Source organism: Bidens hawaiensis, unplaced genomic scaffold (genome assembly GCF_021521415.1).
Source record: "Bidens hawaiensis isolate Kalapana, Puna unplaced genomic scaffold, B.hawaiensis_p1.1 tig00046174_1, whole genome shotgun sequence".
Lineage (NCBI taxonomy): Eukaryota > Viridiplantae > Streptophyta > Magnoliopsida > Asterales > Asteraceae > Bidens > Bidens hawaiensis.
Genome location: NW_027498235.1, coordinates 69,815 through 88,204, shown reverse-complemented (window position 1 = coordinate 88,204; position 18,390 = coordinate 69,815). Strand labels below are relative to the sequence as shown.

The following is an 18,390-nucleotide window of genomic DNA, read 5'->3' as shown; positions in this document are numbered from 1 at the left end:
ATGTTAATCTAATTATTGTAATCAGCCTTTGATAATAAGATTGAGAGTAGTAGATTATCCAAAACTGGTTCTTTAATCATTAGAATATCCAAACACTCTAGTTTGATTAACTGATTGTTGTCAAATAGTAGAAGCACATTAGCTCATTTTGGTACAGCTGATATTATTATTATTATTATTATTATAGGTGATGTGGTGTTTACACATTAGCAAATCATTTTCATTCACTTATAACCAATGTTAAATTATTGTGAATAAAAGAAAAGGAAAAGAAAAATAGACACACTACACACACAATAGAGAGACATGTGACAAAACCAATCAAAAGCAAAAGGGGGCATGGATATGCATTTCTTTGAAAGAAGGAAAAGATAGTAGTAATAATAATATGTGGAGCAGAAGAAGAGAATCAGAATCAGAATCATGGTGGCTGACGAGAAGAGGAGGAGGAGGATTGGGATGGGTGACGTACACCCTAGCTGTCGTAACCCTTATCTCTCTCTGCCAATTTCAATTCTTCTTCTTCTTATTCTTTTTCTTTTTCTTGGACTTGGAGGAGATTATTATTATTATTATTATTATTATTATTATTATTATTATTCACTCACAAACAACAACAACTACTCCTCTTCCGTTACATCCTCATCATCATCCGAACAACAACTCTCTAGAAAGCGTTCAAAGAAATTCATAGCTAGGGTTGATTATCGCTGGTGGTGTGATCTGCCTGGCTCATGGACACATCAACTTCAATGCAAAGGTTGCGATGACATACATGTAAAGTAAGTTTACAAAGCGCCGTGAACCTTCTTTGCACATGTAAATGCTTCTTGTGGAGAATTTATATGCAATACAGCTGAATAACACAAACCATGTAAATTATAATCTTAACTGCTATTCATGAGGAAGGTAGTAAACTATTAACTACACTGCGATGATTTACTGCTGCTGTAACTTTTGTGTCAATTTTCTAGTCATTTTGATGACATATGGTTTTATCATAATATCTACCAATTTAGATGCTGATATGACATTATAAACAACTTACTATTTCACCAGCCACTAATTTCTTAACCACTCTGGTCTCATTCAGCTATAGGGGGTTTATGTTGTGCAATGCAGTTTGATCTAAACCATCAAATGGCCAAGCTATCTAACATGAATTGATCAAATCTGTATGCAACATATTTGTCGGTGGTAGAGAGTGAAACTTGCTTTCGATCTGCATCTAGAAGACCTACAGTAGCTCCTTGCCCACAGTAACAATACTTGTACTACACACATTATATCCAAAAAAAGATTGTTTGCAAGACAAAACAATATCAAATAACATTTTGAAATTTTTGTGATCTAAAATTTATTCTGATCCCAAAGAATTGTTTCCAAGATAATACTAGGTTCTTTTATGTTTTAGTATTTTATGCTCATACAAACAAGAAACCGAAATGTAAAGTAATGCAATAAGAAACGGATCAAACTGATTCCAACCGAACAATATTGTTACCTATATCGGTATTATCGAAACCGACATTGATACTCCTATATGTATCGACATCTTTTATGACGTATCACAATTTTATTATTGTAATTTTTTTACTAAATTCTTTATTTATATTTAGAAAGAATAAACATTTTATTATCTAATATAATTATTTTTTTGTCATAAAAAACTATATATATATATATATAAAAGAAATTAATGTATGACTAAAAAGACAAATAAGAGAAAAATAATTTATTTAGTTAAAAATGACTTTCAAAAAGAAAGTTCATTATAAAAAAATATCTATAAGAATTATTTCTAGTCATAGCGTACTAGAAAACAAAATTTTATTGAGAATTAAAATATATTATTAAAATAAAAAAATTTAAATTATTATTATTATTATTATTATTATTATTATTATTATTACTACAGGTGATACGGTGTTTACACATTAGCAAATCATTTTCAATCACTTGTAACCGAAGTTAAATTGTTGTGAATAAAAGAAAAGGAAAAGAAAAATAGGCACACGACACACGCAATAGAGAGACAGGCGACAAAACCAATCAAAAGCAAAAGGGGGCATGGGTTTGTATTTCTTTGAAAAAGGAAAGGATAGTAGTAATAATAATATGTGGAGCAGAAGAAGAGAATCAGAATCAGAATCATTGTGGCTGACGGGAGGAGGAGGAGAAGGATTGGGATGGGTGAGGTACACCCGGGCTGTCGTAACCCTAATCTCTCTCTGCCAATTTCAGTTATTCTTCTTCTTCTTCTTCTTCGAGGACTTGGAGGAGATTATTATTATTATTATTATTATTATTATTATTATCATTCACAAACAACAACAACTACTCCTCTTCCGTTACATCCTCATCATCATCCCAACAACAACAACAACATGGGTCTGTCACTCAGTTCTTTCGTTTGTTTTTAGAATTAATTCATAATATGCTGCTGCTTAATTGTATGTTTGTCATTCAAACCAAACTAACTAAATGTTTTCTTTCAAAATCCCGATTGATTGATTGATTGATTCCTGTATGTATGTTTATGCAGCAACAGTGATTTCTGATTTGGAACTTAAGCTTCTAATGGACAATTTGGATGACAAAAACAGCAACACTTGGGAAACCGTTTTCGACAAAAGAAATGATTCCCTCTCTTACTCTGTCAAGTGTTGCAAACCCAAGGCAGATAGATAGATATAGACCTTCCATTACATTCCACTTTTATGTTCGTTCTTATATTCACTACTGGCCTTTTCAATTCAATATTATACTATACTTGCAGGATGTTGGTTCCTTATTATATTTAAGTACAACAACATTTAATCACTGTTCTAGTGACACCCTCTGAGACTTCTACATGGATAATTTCTATAGAAAGGAGTGGGACAAGACCCTGATTGACCATCACTAGTTGTAGATAGACAACATCACTAGTTGTAGATAGACGACACCAACGGTTCTGAAATTGGACGCATTATCAAAAAATTCCTTCTTTTAACGCCAAGAGAGTACGTTCTAGCATGGAGGATCTGGCAAGGAACTGATGGAACTTATTACTGTTATAGCAAGGTATTCTTCTTTGTTTGGGGTTTATTCTTATGCATTTTGGTATTTACTTAAATCATTATCGTCGTCTTCTTCTTAGGAATGTGATCATCCGTTAGCTCCAAGACAAAAAAAGTATGTACGGGTCGGCCTTTTTAGATCTGGCTGGAGAATCAGGGAAGGTAAATCTCTTTTGTTTAGTCATATTTAGCATCCACCCTTTTTTACCTGCTTTTGTTCTTTTGGTTTCTTTCAAGTAGTTGGTAGAAATGCATGTCAGATAAAAATGGTTCACCAAGAAGATGCTGGTTTGAATGCTGAAATGGCAAAAATGATATTTGCCAAAGGCATATGGAGTTATGTGTGTAAGATGGATAATGCTCTTCGCAAGTATTCTCCAATCAAACGTATGCAATTGACTTCAACTGTTAGTGCAATCACCTTTGTTCAAAAAGTGAGTCGTATCGTTAATATGAAATGACTTTTGAATGTTAATTTAATTAATATAATCAGCTTTTGATAATAAGATTGAGAGTAGTAGCTTATCCAAAACTGGTTCTTTAATCATTAGAATAGCCAAAAACTCTAGTTTGATAAACTGATTGTTGCGACATCAGTCAAACAGTAGAAGCACATAATCTCATTTTGGTACAACTGATATTGTTGTTGTTGTTGTTCTTATTATTATCATCATCATCATCATTAATATTATTCCATCACATAATAATTTTCTAAACCTGATCCGAAACACCTTAGTAAAGTTATTTCTTTATTGATTTAGGTGCCGCTTTTATTGGATTCTACCAATGCAATTGCTGACATGGCTCATCCTGAAGTCTTTGAAGAGTGCAATAAGAAAAAACTGTCTAGAAGGCCTTCAAAGAAATTCATAGCCAACGGGTTGATTATCGCTGGTGGTGTGATCTGCCTGGCTCGTGGACACACCAACTTCAACGCAAAGGTTGCAATGGCATACATGTTAAGTAAGTTGACAAAGCGTCGTGAACCTTCTTTGCACATGTAAATGCTTTGTGGAGAATTTTTATGCAAATACAGCTGAATAACACAAGCCATGTAAATTATAATCTTAACTGCTATTCATGAGGAAGGTAGTAAACTATTAACTACACTATGATGATTTACTGCTGCTGTAACTTTTGTGTCAATTTTCTAGTCATTTTGATCGCATATGGTTTTATCATAATCTCTACCAATTTAGGTGCTGAAATGACATTATAAACAACTTACTATTTCACCATCCACTAATTTCTCAACCACTCTGGTCTGATTCAGCTATAGGGGGTTTATGTTGCGCAATGCAGTTTGATCTAAACCATCAAATGACCAAGCTATTTAACATGAATTGATCAAATATGTATGCAACATATTTGCCGGTGGTAGAGAGTGGAAATTCAGTCAGTAGTTCTGTAACTTGCTTTGGATATGCCTCTAGAAGACCAGCATTAGCTCCATGCCCACAGTAACAATACTTGTACTACACACGTTATTTCCAAAAAAAATTTGTTTGCAAGACAAAACAATATCGAATAACATTTTGAAAATTTTGTGATCTAAAATTCATTATGATCCCAAAAAATTGGTTGCAAGATAATACTAGGTTCTTTTGTGTTTTAGTATTTTATGCTCATACAAACAAGAAACCGAAATGCGAAGTAATGCTACAAGAAATGGATCAAATTGATTCCAACCGAACAATATTGTTACCTATATCGGTATTATCGAAATCGGCATTGATACATATATGTATCGACATATTTTGTGAGACTCGTCAATTTCAGGTTAACTCCGTTAACCCGAACCTTGTTAATTCAAATTTAAGTTCACATGAACTTTGTCATTTCAGTTAACGCATTCCTCATTGCATTAAATTAGGGTTTAAATTAAATGTGTCGGTTATTACACAAATAGTCATTCGGAGTTTTACCGAACCGCACACGAGTCGACTCAAAGCGTTGGTGAACAAACAATAATTAATCTGAACAAGTATTTATTATAAATACGTATTATGATGTAATAATATATGTTTATACGTGACTACGTGCTTGCATGCGTAACAAGTGTGCTACATGTTAATTTGTTTTAGAATTAAGTTAACTAGAAGATTAGGGTGTGAACTGTAACATAGTATTATATTTAAACAACTTATCCCCAACCCTAATTCCCCCACCCCTTTCCACGGCTGCCCATTCTCCTTCCCCATTCTCGGTCGCACACACATATACACACAAGTTGATTTCAAGTGCAATTGAAGGATCCAAGGTGCTAATTAGGTAATTAACACCCTCTCTAGCCTTTCTATTGATTCAATTGCATCATTTAATCTTGTTAATCAAAACCCTAAATCTTGAAATTGATGAATGGTGACGAACAAGGGTTTAGTTGTGAAACTGTTGATGAATACAAGTGAATTGATTACTAGTTATGTCGTAATTGATTGTTAATTGCATGTTTGTTCGAAATTGAATTTTTATGTAAACCCTAGATATGCATGAAAAGTGAAATTGAAGAGCATGTTTGATTTAATATGTGTCTATTAGGGTTTATGCAAGGATTGTGGTATAAAAACTTGTTTAGTATTGAATTTAGATGAAAAGAGGATGCTGATTAGACTGAAAATCCATTTTTATTTGATTGTAAGTTGATGTTAATGACATAATTTGAAGTGTCTATTAATTCTCTGATGTAGTATGTAGAGTCTAGTTTCCAGGGAATCCAATTTTGTAATTTTTGGGCGCGTGGAAGTCATTTTTTATTAATTTATAAATTAGTTGTGCAATTCTGATTCAAGAAGCCTTTTTATATACTGATTTGTTAATAACATATCTCACAAACGACAAGACCAATTGAATTGATTCAACCTCTGGAAGTTAATAAATTGAAATTGAAATCTAACCCAATTATCCTTGCATTAATTGGATTAACCATGTAATGGGACTAGTCAAGAACTTTTTGTTGCGCCTGATAATGACTATTGTGTACCTACTGTGTTGATTTAATTCTTTTTATAAAACCATACATGCTAAAAATATAATAAAAATATTTCCCGAAACCTAACTCGCGTGTGCTTCTGTGCTAATATTTTGGTGATTTATCTGCATGTTATGAATAGTGAAATAGAGTCTTCTTGGCGTGCTAAATTCTGTCTCGGACACTTAGCCGCTGAATTCTTGTTGGAATGTGAAAAGTTGATTGTTTGATCAATGTTTGAGTTGTGTTTGACATATATGCCCTTGTATTTGAAGATATACAGAAAATATATTGTAGTGACATTAAGTGTCATACTTGATCACGCCCGTAACTTATCACCAACGTGTTGTTGAGTCGCACTTGTTTCACAAATGTAACACAAACACACCTCATACATAACTTTTATGTGTCGAGTCTAGAGACTCACTCATGGTTCAAAACACTTGGAAATCTCATTTTTGTTTTAGAGCACTAGTGAGGATTTCCTTTACGCACGCTTTTTCTCGGACTTCAGTAACTTCACAAACAGTGAGTTTCACGACCCCTCTTACTATTTTTACGTTTTATTAGGGGGAGATAACATACTCCAAACACTATAGATTTTGTTTATTATGTATATATCACTTGTAAGACTAAGTGGCAACAAACCAACTAAGTCCTTAAGAAAAATCGAACCGGTTAATATTGGATAATAGCGGGTCAGTGTTGAGTAGTACTACTGGGTTTGACAAACCCCACCCGACTCTAAACTCGACTATAGGTCGAGTGGGTGTAATTTTGGCTAATACATTACCATGGTCGTGGTTGACATGGTGGCAAGGCAAACGTATAATCACTTAGCTTCGGTGTCGAACACTTAGTAATACATGCTTGATAGGTAGCTACCTATTGATATATATTTGAATAACCCAATCTGGTAACGCTAAAACGCAACGATTATTTTATTTAAATCTGTGAACTCACCAACCTTGTGTTGACACTTTTAGTATGTTTATCTCAGGTAGCCGAGGCAGGCACGCGGTTTAGGACATGCATGCACAATTCTCATATGTTTTAGATTGCTTTTAACTTCATTACACCAATTGTTGCTTTAAGTCTTCCTGTGTTGACGCAACAATTTACATTACTGTTTACGCTTCCACATTTATTTCAGACTCGTATGTTTTATTTGTTTGTTTGTTTTTTTTAACTTTAGTAACGATGTTTGATATAACTAATGACTACGATCCTGTTAGTTCACACCCTCTAACAGTAAAATTCCTTTAGTGTATTTTGAGGGTGTGACAGCAACCGGAAATCCCAATGTGAAAATGGGAACACATTTCCATGGATTTCATCACAGGACTACCCAAAACACCGACGGGATGCGATACCATCTGGGTGATCGTTGACCGGTTGACTAAGTCTGCACATATCCTAGCGGTCAAAAAATCAGACAAGACGGAAAGACTGACTCGCATCTAAATGAAAGAAGTAGTGGCTAGACACGGAGTGACTGTCTCAATCAAATCGGATCGAGATCCCCGTTTCACTTCACACTTTTGGAAGTCACTACATAGCGCACTAGGCACCTCCCTTGATATGAGCACATCATACCATCCTCAAACGGATGGGCAAAGTGAACACACTATTCAAACTTTGTAAGACATGTTGCGTGCATGCGTATTGGATTTCAGAAAGAGTTGGGAACCCCACTTGCCCCTGGTAGAGTTTTCGTATAATAACAGCTACCACGGCAGTATTAAAGCATCGCCGTTTGAAGCATTGTACGGACGAAGATGTCGATCGCCTCTTTGCTCGGCAGAAGTGGGTGATAGCCAAATCACTGGCCCAGAATTAGTACTTGAAACTTCAGAAAAGATTGTCCAAATCTGAAATCGGATGGCAGCAGCACGGGATTGCCAAAAGAACTACGCCGACAAGCGCTGGAAACCTCTAGAATTCCAAGTGGATGACAAGGTTTTACTGAAAGTCTCACATTGGAAGGGTGTAGTTCGTTTTGGGAAGTGAAAAAAACTAAATCCACGACATGTTGGCCCATTTCGAATAGCCGAACTTATTGGTCCGGTAGCATACCGATTGGATTTACCAGCAGAGCTCAGTGGTATTCATGATGTTTTTAATGTATCCAACTTGAAGAAATGCCTTTCCTATTAAACACTAGCAGTTCCTTTGGGCGAATTAAAAGTTGATGAACAGTTACGCTTTATCGAAGAACCAGTCGAAATCATGGATTGGGAAACCCAAACACTAAAACACAGCAAGATTCCCATCGCTAAAGTTCGTTGGAACTCGATACGTGGACCAGAGTTCACGTGGGAACACGAGGATCAAATGATGAAAAAGTACCCCTACCTTTTCAAAGGGTTAACCAATCACCGAAAACCGCGAACGCGACAAACCATCAGAAACACTGGAGGTATAAATTAAATTTCGGGACGAAATTTCTTTCAAAAGGGGGATAATGTGACAAACTAAAAAATTTTTGCCTTTTTTTCAGCTGGCCATCGCGACATAACACAAATTTTCACGACGAAAATTCTTTCAACAAGGGAATAATGTGACATTCGTCAATTTCAGGTTAACTACGTTAACCCGAACCCTGTTAACTCAAACTCAAGTTCACACGAACTATGTTATTTCAGTTAACGCATTCCTCATTGCATTAAATTAGGTTTTAAATTAAATGTGTCGATTATTACAAAAATAGTCATTCGGAGTTTTAGTGTGACAACTGCCAATTTTCAGGTTAACTCCGTTAACTAAACACAGTTAAATCTTGTTGACTATGTCTGTAAACTCAGTTAGTTCTGTTAACTATGTTAATGAACTCTTATACATGTAGTGTCATGTATGCATACATTGAGTTAGTCGTGTCGTTGGTGACCTAAGTGAGGGTGACTAGTTATTGATAACTAGAATAATAAATTTGTCACACATGCTATATGTTATAATAAACTTGTCACACATGATATGTTACATGTATTATATGTGGTAGATGTAATTGTGTTACATGCTTAAGATGTTATATGATTAGTTGTTGCATACTCGTATGTTGTAAGAGATTAAACAATTAAATAACATAACATATAATATATTACATGGTAAGTAACAAAAGAGAAGTGCACAACATATGGTTACTAGGAAATGTTATAATAAAATGTAACATGTCACAAATTAAATAAAATAAAGTTATCTAAAGTTTAATCAAATTGGTGATGACTTAACGAGGGTGTAAATGAAGGTGTAATGATGAGTAAATAACAATGAAGGTTAAAACGTTTCTTTTTCTTTCTTTGGCCATTTACTTCACACCCACACACACACTTTGTATTTTCTAAAAATTCTCTCAAATATCATAAACAACTTGGTGATTCTTAGAAGAAAGGGTGTAGAGTTATTGGACCAAGCAATAGGTAAATATGGTTTAGTACATATTCTTATTCATATTTTGATTTTTGGTCATGAAAACCTAGTATCCAAATAATCGAATTTGTAAAAATGAACTAAAAATAATCAAGGTTGTTTTTAAAAGAAATTTTGTGTTTTGTTATAAAAGAAAAGATGGAAACCTTTTCATAACTAAATGTTATTTTATGAATCAGTAAAATAATTAAAGACATGATATTTGATTTTATAAAAATGTTTCTTAATGATTAAAGATCATAAGGATATAAGAATCATGATTTTTGTGACTTTTGGTTTGAATCTGCTTGTTGACAGATTCTGTGTTTTAGATTGTAGATTGAATAACTTGATACGTTGGTGTTTCTGATTAATTTTTGATAATATTATTAATTAAATTGAATCAAGTTTTCAAAAAGTCAAGAATCATAATTTTTGGACTTTGTTTGACTAGTTTTTATTAATTTACAAAATCGGGTTGCAATCCTGATTGAAAGGGAAATTTTCTGAGCTGTGTTATAAATTGCATAACTTGATATTAAAATAGATATGGGTGTGATTCCAATTCTGAAAAGTTATAAATTGAAGTAGGAATCTAACCCGATTGGTCTTGTATCAATTCGACAAATATAGAATTTTTGGCAAATATTTGTGTACTGCTGTGTTAAAATAGAGACTGAAATTAGGATGTTGTAGAATGTGAATATTCTGTATGTTTGGATGAATTGTAAAATAATAAGAAAAATATATGTTATACCTAATACTTGTAAGAATATGTGTAAATTATTTGGTAATTTAATAACAAGTTTTGGTTGGTTGGAAAAATCAGTTTTGATGATTGAAAACTTGTTAAGGATGATTAACATATTGGTTAGTAAAAATTATTGTAGTTTGTAATAGAATGATTGTGATAAATTGGATTTTGACTTTATAGGTCAACTTAGAACTATTTGACTAAGTGTTTAGTCTTACTTGTGAAGTGTTGAAAATGGTAGAAGTTAGACTTAGTCATAGGATTGTATGAAAAGTGGCTAAGTGCACATTAGTTGATTTTTGTTAAATTGTGACTAGGAACATCATGTAATCATCCTAAGTCTAGCAAATTAGTCAAAAGTCATCAACGGGCCACGGTCAACATTTTGGACCGTCGGTCAACATTTTGGTCAAAGGTCGGTCAATGGTTAACAAAACTTAATTTTTAGTCTTTGGTCATCGAGACTTGAACTTTTTAGTCAACGGTCAACAACTTAGACCTTTTGGTCAAAAGTCAAATGAAAAGTCAAACTTTGGTCAGAGTCAACAAAAGTCAAACATTGGTCAAAGTCAACAACAAGTCAAACTTTGTTCAAACTTCAAATAAACAAGGGAATTGTTTTGATACCAAGGGTTCTAGGAATCGCTTAGCAAATACTTATAGTGCTTGTGTGATTTAGGCACTAGAACAACTTTGACTTAAGCAGTTGAATTCAATTTGAACCGCATTTAAGGTGAGTTTCACTACCCCACTTTTTACTTACTCCTTTTAGGGGGAAAGCATGCAACATACAAACTTTTTTTTGGATAATTGTAGACTTTTTAATACCTCATGTGTACATAGTGAACTTAAACTTTAGTCCCCCATGCACATTGGACCGTTAGCAATTGTACATTGGCTCGGTAATGAAAGGTAGTACTACTGGGTTTGACGAACCCCCTCGGGGCTCTTGGTTGAGGGAGTCGCCGGGCGTCTCATTTACTAGAAAACACACTAGTCTTATATTAGACTCTGTGGGTGGCAAACAAACTAACAAGTCAGCCTCGGTCACAATGGAACCTACACTAATGTAACATGATTGCTAGCCTAATTAACTAGCGGTATTACTAATGCATACATTATACATGCTTTACTACTTACAATGTTTACTTACTAAATGGTTGTTTGACAAACTTGTTTATAAACTCAAACTGTGAACTCACCAACCGTCTTGTTGACCCGTTTTAGCATGTCTTTCTTAGGTCGCTGATAGTGCAAGGATAAGAGTTGCATTCATGATCACCAATAGACATTGCATCATAAGTTGGAATCTTTTTACTTAATAATGTTATGGCTTGCGCGTGTTTTGGGCGCCTTAGACTATTTGGTTTTGTTTAGGGATGTTTCCCGTTATGTTACGCTTTTGCATATTAAAACATTAAGACATTAACTCTGAATGGTTTTCCCAAATATGGACAATAAAGTATTTTAAAATATTTAGACGTTGTTTGTTGTAACTAATGATTGAGATCCTGGTTTGTCACGCGCCTCGCGGTAAAACCCCGCATGTGGAAATTGAGGGTGTGACATTTACCGAACCGCACACGAGTCGACTCAAACCGTTGGTGAACAAACAATAATTAATCTGAACAAGTATTTGGTATAAATACGTATTATGATGTAGTAATATATGTTTATATGTGACTACGTGCTTGCATGCATAACAAGTGTGCTACATGTTAAATTGTTTTAGAATTAAGTTAACTAGAAGATTAGGGTGTGAATTGTAACATAGTATTATTGTTAAACAACTTATCCCCAACCCTAACCCCCCCACCCTTTTTCCACGGCTGCCCACCCCCCCTTCCCCATTCTCGGCCGCACGCACACACACACAAGTTGATTTCAAGTGCAATTGAAGGATCCAAGGTGCTAATTAGGTAATTAACACCCTCTCTAGCCTTTCTATTGATTCAATTGCATCATTTAATCATGTTAATCAAAACCCTAAATCTCGAAATTGATGAATGGTGACGAATTAGGGTTTAGTTGTGAAATTGTTGATGAATACTAGTGAATTGATTACTAGTTATGTTGTAATTGATTGTTAATTGCATCTTTGTTCGAAATTGGTGATTTATCTGCATGTTATGAATAGTGAAATAAAGCCTTCTTGGCGTGCTAAATTCTGTCTCAGAAACTTAGCTGCTGAATTCTTGTTGGAATGTGAAAAGTTGATTGCTTGATCAATGTTTGAGTTGTGTTTGACATATATACCCTTGTAATTGATGATATACTGAAAATATATTGTAGTGACATTAAATGCCATACTTGATCACGCCCGTAACTTATCACCAACATGTTGTTGAGTCGCACTTGTTTCACAAATGTAACACGAACACACCTCATGCATAACTTTTATGTGTCGAGTCTAGAGACTCACTCATGGTTAAAAACACTTGGAAATATCATTTTTGTTTTAGAGCACTAGTGAGGATTTCCTTTACGCACGCTTTTTTTTCGGACTTCAGTAACTTCGCAAACAGTGAGTTTCACGACCTCTCTTACTATTTTTACGTTTTATTAGGGGGAGATAACATACTCCAAACACTATAGATTTTGTTTATTATGTATTTATCACTTGTAAGACTAAGTGGCATCAAATCAACTAAGTCCTTTAGAAACAAACGAACCGGTTAATATTGGATAATAGCGGGTCAGTGTTGAGTAGTACTACTGGGTTTGACAAACCCCACCCGACTCTAAACTCGACTGTAGGTCGAGTGGGTGTAATTTTGGCTAACGCATTACCATGGTCGTGGTTGACATGGTGGCAAGGCAAACGTATAATTAGTCAGCTTCGGTGTCGAACACTTAGTAATACATACTTGATAGGTTAGCTACCGATTGATATATATTTGAATAACCCAATCTAGTAACGCTAAAACGCAATGATTATTTTATTTAAACATGTGAACTCACCAAACTTGTGTTGACACTTTTAGTATGAGGCGGCCGCTCGGTTTAGGACATGCATCCACAATTCTCATATGTTTTAGATTGCTTTTAACTTCATCATACTAGCTGTTGTTTTAAGTCGTCCTATGTTGATGCAACTATATACATTACTGTTTATGCTTCCGCATATATTTTAGACTCGTATGTTTTTTTGTTTTTTTTTTTTAATTTTAGTAACGATGTTTGATATAACTAACGACTACGATCATGTTAGTTCACACCCTCTAACAGTAAAATTCCGTTAGTGGATTTTGAGGGTGTGACATATGTTGTGCAATGCAGTTTGATCTAAACCATCAAATGACCAAGCTATCTAACATGAATTGATCAAATATGTATGCAACATATTTGTTGGTGGTAGAGAGGGAAAATTCAGTCAGTAGTTATGTAACTTGCTTTGGATCTGCCTCTAGAAGATCAACAGTAACTCCATGCCCACGGTAACAATACTTGTACTACACACGTTATTTCCAAAAAAAGTTATTTGCAAGACAAAACAGTATCGAATAACCTTTTGAAATTTTTGTGATCTAAAATTCATTCTGATCCTAAAAAATTGTTTGCAAGATAATACTAGGTTGTTTTGTGTTTAAGTATTTTATGCTCATACAAACAAGAAACCGAAATGCAAAGTAATGCTACAAGAAACAGATCAAACTGATTCCAACCGAACAATATTGTTACCTATATCGGTATTATCGAAACCGGCATTGATACTCGTATATGTATCGACATCTTTTTTGACATATCACAATTTTATTATTGTAATTTTTACTAAATTATTTATTTGTATTTAGAAAGAATAAACATTTTATTATCTATACAATTATTTTTTTGTCATAAAAACAATTAATATATATATATATAAGAAATTAATGTATGACTAAAAAGACAAATAAGAGAAAAATAATTTATTTAGTTAAAAATGAATTTCAAAAAGAAAGTTCATTATTAAAAAAATCTATAAGAATTGTTTTTAGTCATAGCGTAATAGAAAAGAAAATCTTTTTCAGAATTAAAATAAATTATTTAAATAAAAAAATTTAAATAATAATAATAATATTAATTATTATTATTATTATTATTATTATTATTATTATTATTATTATTATTATTATTATTATTATTATTATAGGTGATGTCGTGTTTACACATTAGCAAATTATTTTCATTCACTTGTAACCAATGTTAAATTGTTGTGAATAAAAGAAAAAGAAAAGAAAATAGGCACACCATACACGCAATAGAGAGACATGCGACAAAACCAATCAAAAGCAAAAGGGGGCATGAGTATTTATTTCTTTGAAAGAAGGAAATGATAGTAGTAATAATAATATGTGAAGCAGAAGAAGGGGATCTGAATCAGAATCAAGGTGGCTAACGGGAGGAGGAGGAGGATGAGGATTGGGATGGGTAACGTACACCGTGGCTGACGTAACCCTAATCTCCCTATGCCAATTTCAATTCTTCATCTCCTTCTTCTTCTACAGGAGGACTTGGAGGAGATTATTATTATTAATTCACAAACAACAACTACTCCTCTTTTGTTACATCCTTATCATCATCCCAACAACAACAACAACACGGGCCAGTCAGTCCGTTCATTTATTTTTAGAATTAATTCATAATATGATGCTATTTAATTGTTTGTTTGTTATTCCAACCTAACTAACTAACTAACTAATTGTTTGCTTTTAAAATCCTGATTAATTGATTGATTGATTCTTGTATGTATGTTTATGCAGTAGTGATGTGATTTTTGAATTGGATCTTAAGTTTCTAATGGACAATTTGGATGACAACAACAACAACAACTGGAAACCGTTGTCGACAGAAGAAATGATTCCCTCTTTTAATCTGTCAAGTGTTGCAAACCCAAGGTAGATAGATAGATAGATATCTTCCATTCCATTCCATTCCACTTTATATTCATTCTTAGATTCGCTACTTGCTTTTTCAATTCAATACTATACTATACTTGCAGGATGGTGGTCCCTTAAAGTATTCAAGTACAACAACATTTAATCACTGTTCTCATGACACCCTCCAAGACTTCCACATGGATAATTTCTATAGAAAGGAGTGGGACAAGACCCTGATTGACCATCACCATTTGTAGATAGATGACACCAACAGGGCTGAAATCGGACACATCATCAAAAAATTCCCTCTTTTAACACCAAGAGAGTACGTTCTACCATGGAGGATCTAGCAAGGAACATATGGAACTTATTACTGTTATAGCAAGGTATTCTTCTTTGTTTGGAGTTTATTCTTATGCATTTTGCTATTTACTTAAATCATCATCATTTTCTTCTTCGTTTTAGGAATGTGATCATCCTTTAGCTCTAAGACAAAATAAGTATGTACGGCCCGGTCTTTTTAGCTTTGGCTAGAGAATTAGGGAAGGTAAGTCTCTTTTGTTTAGTCATATTTAGCATCCACCCTTTTTTACCTGCTTTTGTTCTTTTTGTTTCTTTCAAATAGCTGGTAGAAATGCATGTCAGATAAAAACGGTTCACCAAGAAGATGCTGATTTGAATGTTGAAATGGAAAAAGTGATATTTGCCAAAGGCATATGGAGTTATGTGTGTAAGATAGATAATGCTCTTCGCAAGTATTCCCAATCAAACGTATGCAATTGACTTCAACTGTTAGTGCAATCACCTTTGTTCAAAAAGGGAGTCATCTCGTTAATATGAAATGACTTTTGAATGTTAATCTAATTAATGTAATCAGCTTTTAGTAATCAGATTGAGAGTAGTAGCTTATCCAAAACTGGTTCTTTAATCGTTAGAATATCCAAAAACTCTAGTTTGATTAACTGGTTGTCGTGACATCAGTCAAACTGTAGAAGCACATATGCTCATTTTGATACAACTATTATTATTATTATTATTATTATTATATTATTATTATAATTACTACAGGTGACGTGGTGTTTACACATTAGCAAATCATTTTCATTCAATTGTAACCAATTTTAAATTGTTGTGAATAAAAGAGAAGGATAAGAAAAATAGGCACACCACACACAACAGAGAGACAGGCGACAAAACCAATCAAAAGAAAATGGGGGGAATGGTTATGTATTTCTTTGAAATAAGGAAAGGATAGTAGTAATAATAATATGTGGAGCAGAAAAAGAGAATCAAAATCATAATCATGGTGGCTGACGGGAGGAGGAGGAGGATTGGGATGGGTGACGTACAACATGGCTGTCGTAACCCTAATCTCTCTACGCCAATTTCAATTCTTCTTCTTCTTCTTTTACCGGAGGTCCTGGAGGAGATAATTATTATAATAATAATAATAATAATTATTATTATTATTATTATTATTATTATTATTATCATTCACAAACAACAACTACTCCTCTTCTGTTATATCCTCATCATCATCCCAACAGCAACAACAACACGGGTCTGTTAGTCAGTCCGTTCATTTATTTTAAGAAATAATTCATAATATGATGTTGCTTAATTGTCTGTATGTTTGTTTGTTTGTTATTCAAACCTAACTAACTAACTAACTAACTACTAACTAACTCACTAATTGTTTGCTTTCAGAATCCCGATTGATTGATTGATTCCTGTATGTATGTTTATGCAGCAGCAGTGATGTGATTTCTGATTTGGATCTTAAGCTTCTAATGGACAATTTGGATGATAAAAACAGCAACAATTGGGAAACCGTTGTCGACAAAAGAAATGATTCGGTTTCTTGCTTTGTCAAGTGTTGAAAACCCAAGGTAGATAGATAGATAGATACCTTCCATTCAACTTCTATATTCATTCTTAGATTCACTACTGGCTTTTTCAATTCAATACTTTACTATACTTGCAGGATGGTGGTCCCTTAAAGTATTTAAGTACAACAACATTTAATCACTGTTCTCGTGACACCCTCCGAGACTTCTACATGGATAACTTCTATAGAAAGGAGTGGGACAAGACCCTGATTGACCATCACCAGTTGCAGATAGGCGACACCAATGGGACTAAAATTGGACACATCATAGAAAGATTTCCTCTTTTAATGCCAAGAGAGCACGCTCTAGCATGGAGGATTTGGCAAGGTACGGATGGAACTTATTACTGTTATAGCACGGTATTCTTCTTTGTTTGGGGTTTATTCTTATGCATTTTGCTTTTTACTTAAATCCTCATCGTCTTCTTCTTCTTAGGAATGTGATAATCCTTTAGCTCCAAGACAAAAGAAGAATGTACGGGCCGGTCTTTTTAGATCTGGCTTGAGAATCAGGGAAGGTAAATCTCTTTTGTTTAGTCTTATTTAGCATCCACCCTTTTTTTACCTGCTTTTGTTCTTTTGGTTTCTTTCAAGTAGCTGGTAGAAATGCATGTCAGGTAAAAATGATTCACCAATAAGATGCTGGTTTAAATGTTGAAATGGAAAAAATGATATTTGCTAAAGGCATATGGAGTTATGTGTGTAAGGTGGATAATGCTCTTCGCAAGTATTCTTCAATCAAACGCATGCAATTGACTAAACTATTAGTGCAATCATCTTTGTTCAAAAAGTGAGTTATCTCGTTAATATGAAATGACTTTTGGATGTTACTCTAATTATTGTAATAAGCTTTTGATAATCAGATTGTGAGTAGTAGCTTATCCAAAACTGGTTCTTTAATCATTAGAATATCCAAACACTCTAGTTTGATTAATTGATCAGTCAAACAGTAGAAGCACGTAAGCTCATTTTGGTACAACTTATATTATTATTATTATTATTATTGATGTGCTTGAAGTAGTCAAATAATTATTAACTAAAATTATACTAATATAGACACTAAGTAATACTCTAGACCCTTAAACTTAACTTAAACTACTAACCGGCAAGTGAACCGATCGACTCTAGTACAGCTAAGTAAGTCCGGATATCGAACCCACGAGACTCTTTAAATTACGAATTTGCAAATTAGACTCAACTACAAGACACGACTATTTATTACTAATATTTGAGGGGGAATTTAATAATAATAATTAAAACTTATTAATAACTAACTAATGATTACTTTAATTAACTAATAATAAAACTAATAATAAAATATTAAAACCTAACCTAATTATTATAATAATAATAAAACATCATCATTACTACTTAATTAATTAATTTAATATAAAAAACTTAACCTAATTTAATTTAACTAATAAACAATTAAACGCTTAGATTAACTCAGGTGA

The 18,390-nt window shown here is 33.6% G+C and overlaps 1 protein-coding gene and 1 pseudogene across 1 annotated transcript; both read left to right on the top strand.

Annotated features, from left to right (window-relative positions):
• The first annotated feature begins 3,023 nt into the window (after positions 1-3,023).
• On the top strand, positions 3,024-15,186 carry LOC143596234 (uncharacterized). The gene is made up of 6 exons (XM_077075066.1): positions 3,024-3,066; positions 3,143-3,224; positions 3,303-3,496; positions 3,824-4,062; positions 14,932-15,066; positions 15,171-15,186. The coding sequence occupies exons 3-6, from the start codon at positions 3,329-3,331 to the stop codon at positions 15,184-15,186; spliced, it is 558 nt and encodes a 185-aa protein (XP_076931181.1). The 5' UTR covers positions 3,024-3,066; positions 3,143-3,224; positions 3,303-3,328.
• Positions 15,187-15,550: 364 nt separating this feature from the next.
• LOC143596233 (uncharacterized) lies at positions 15,551-17,730 on the top strand (annotated as a pseudogene).
• Positions 17,731-18,390: the final 660 nt, after the last annotated feature.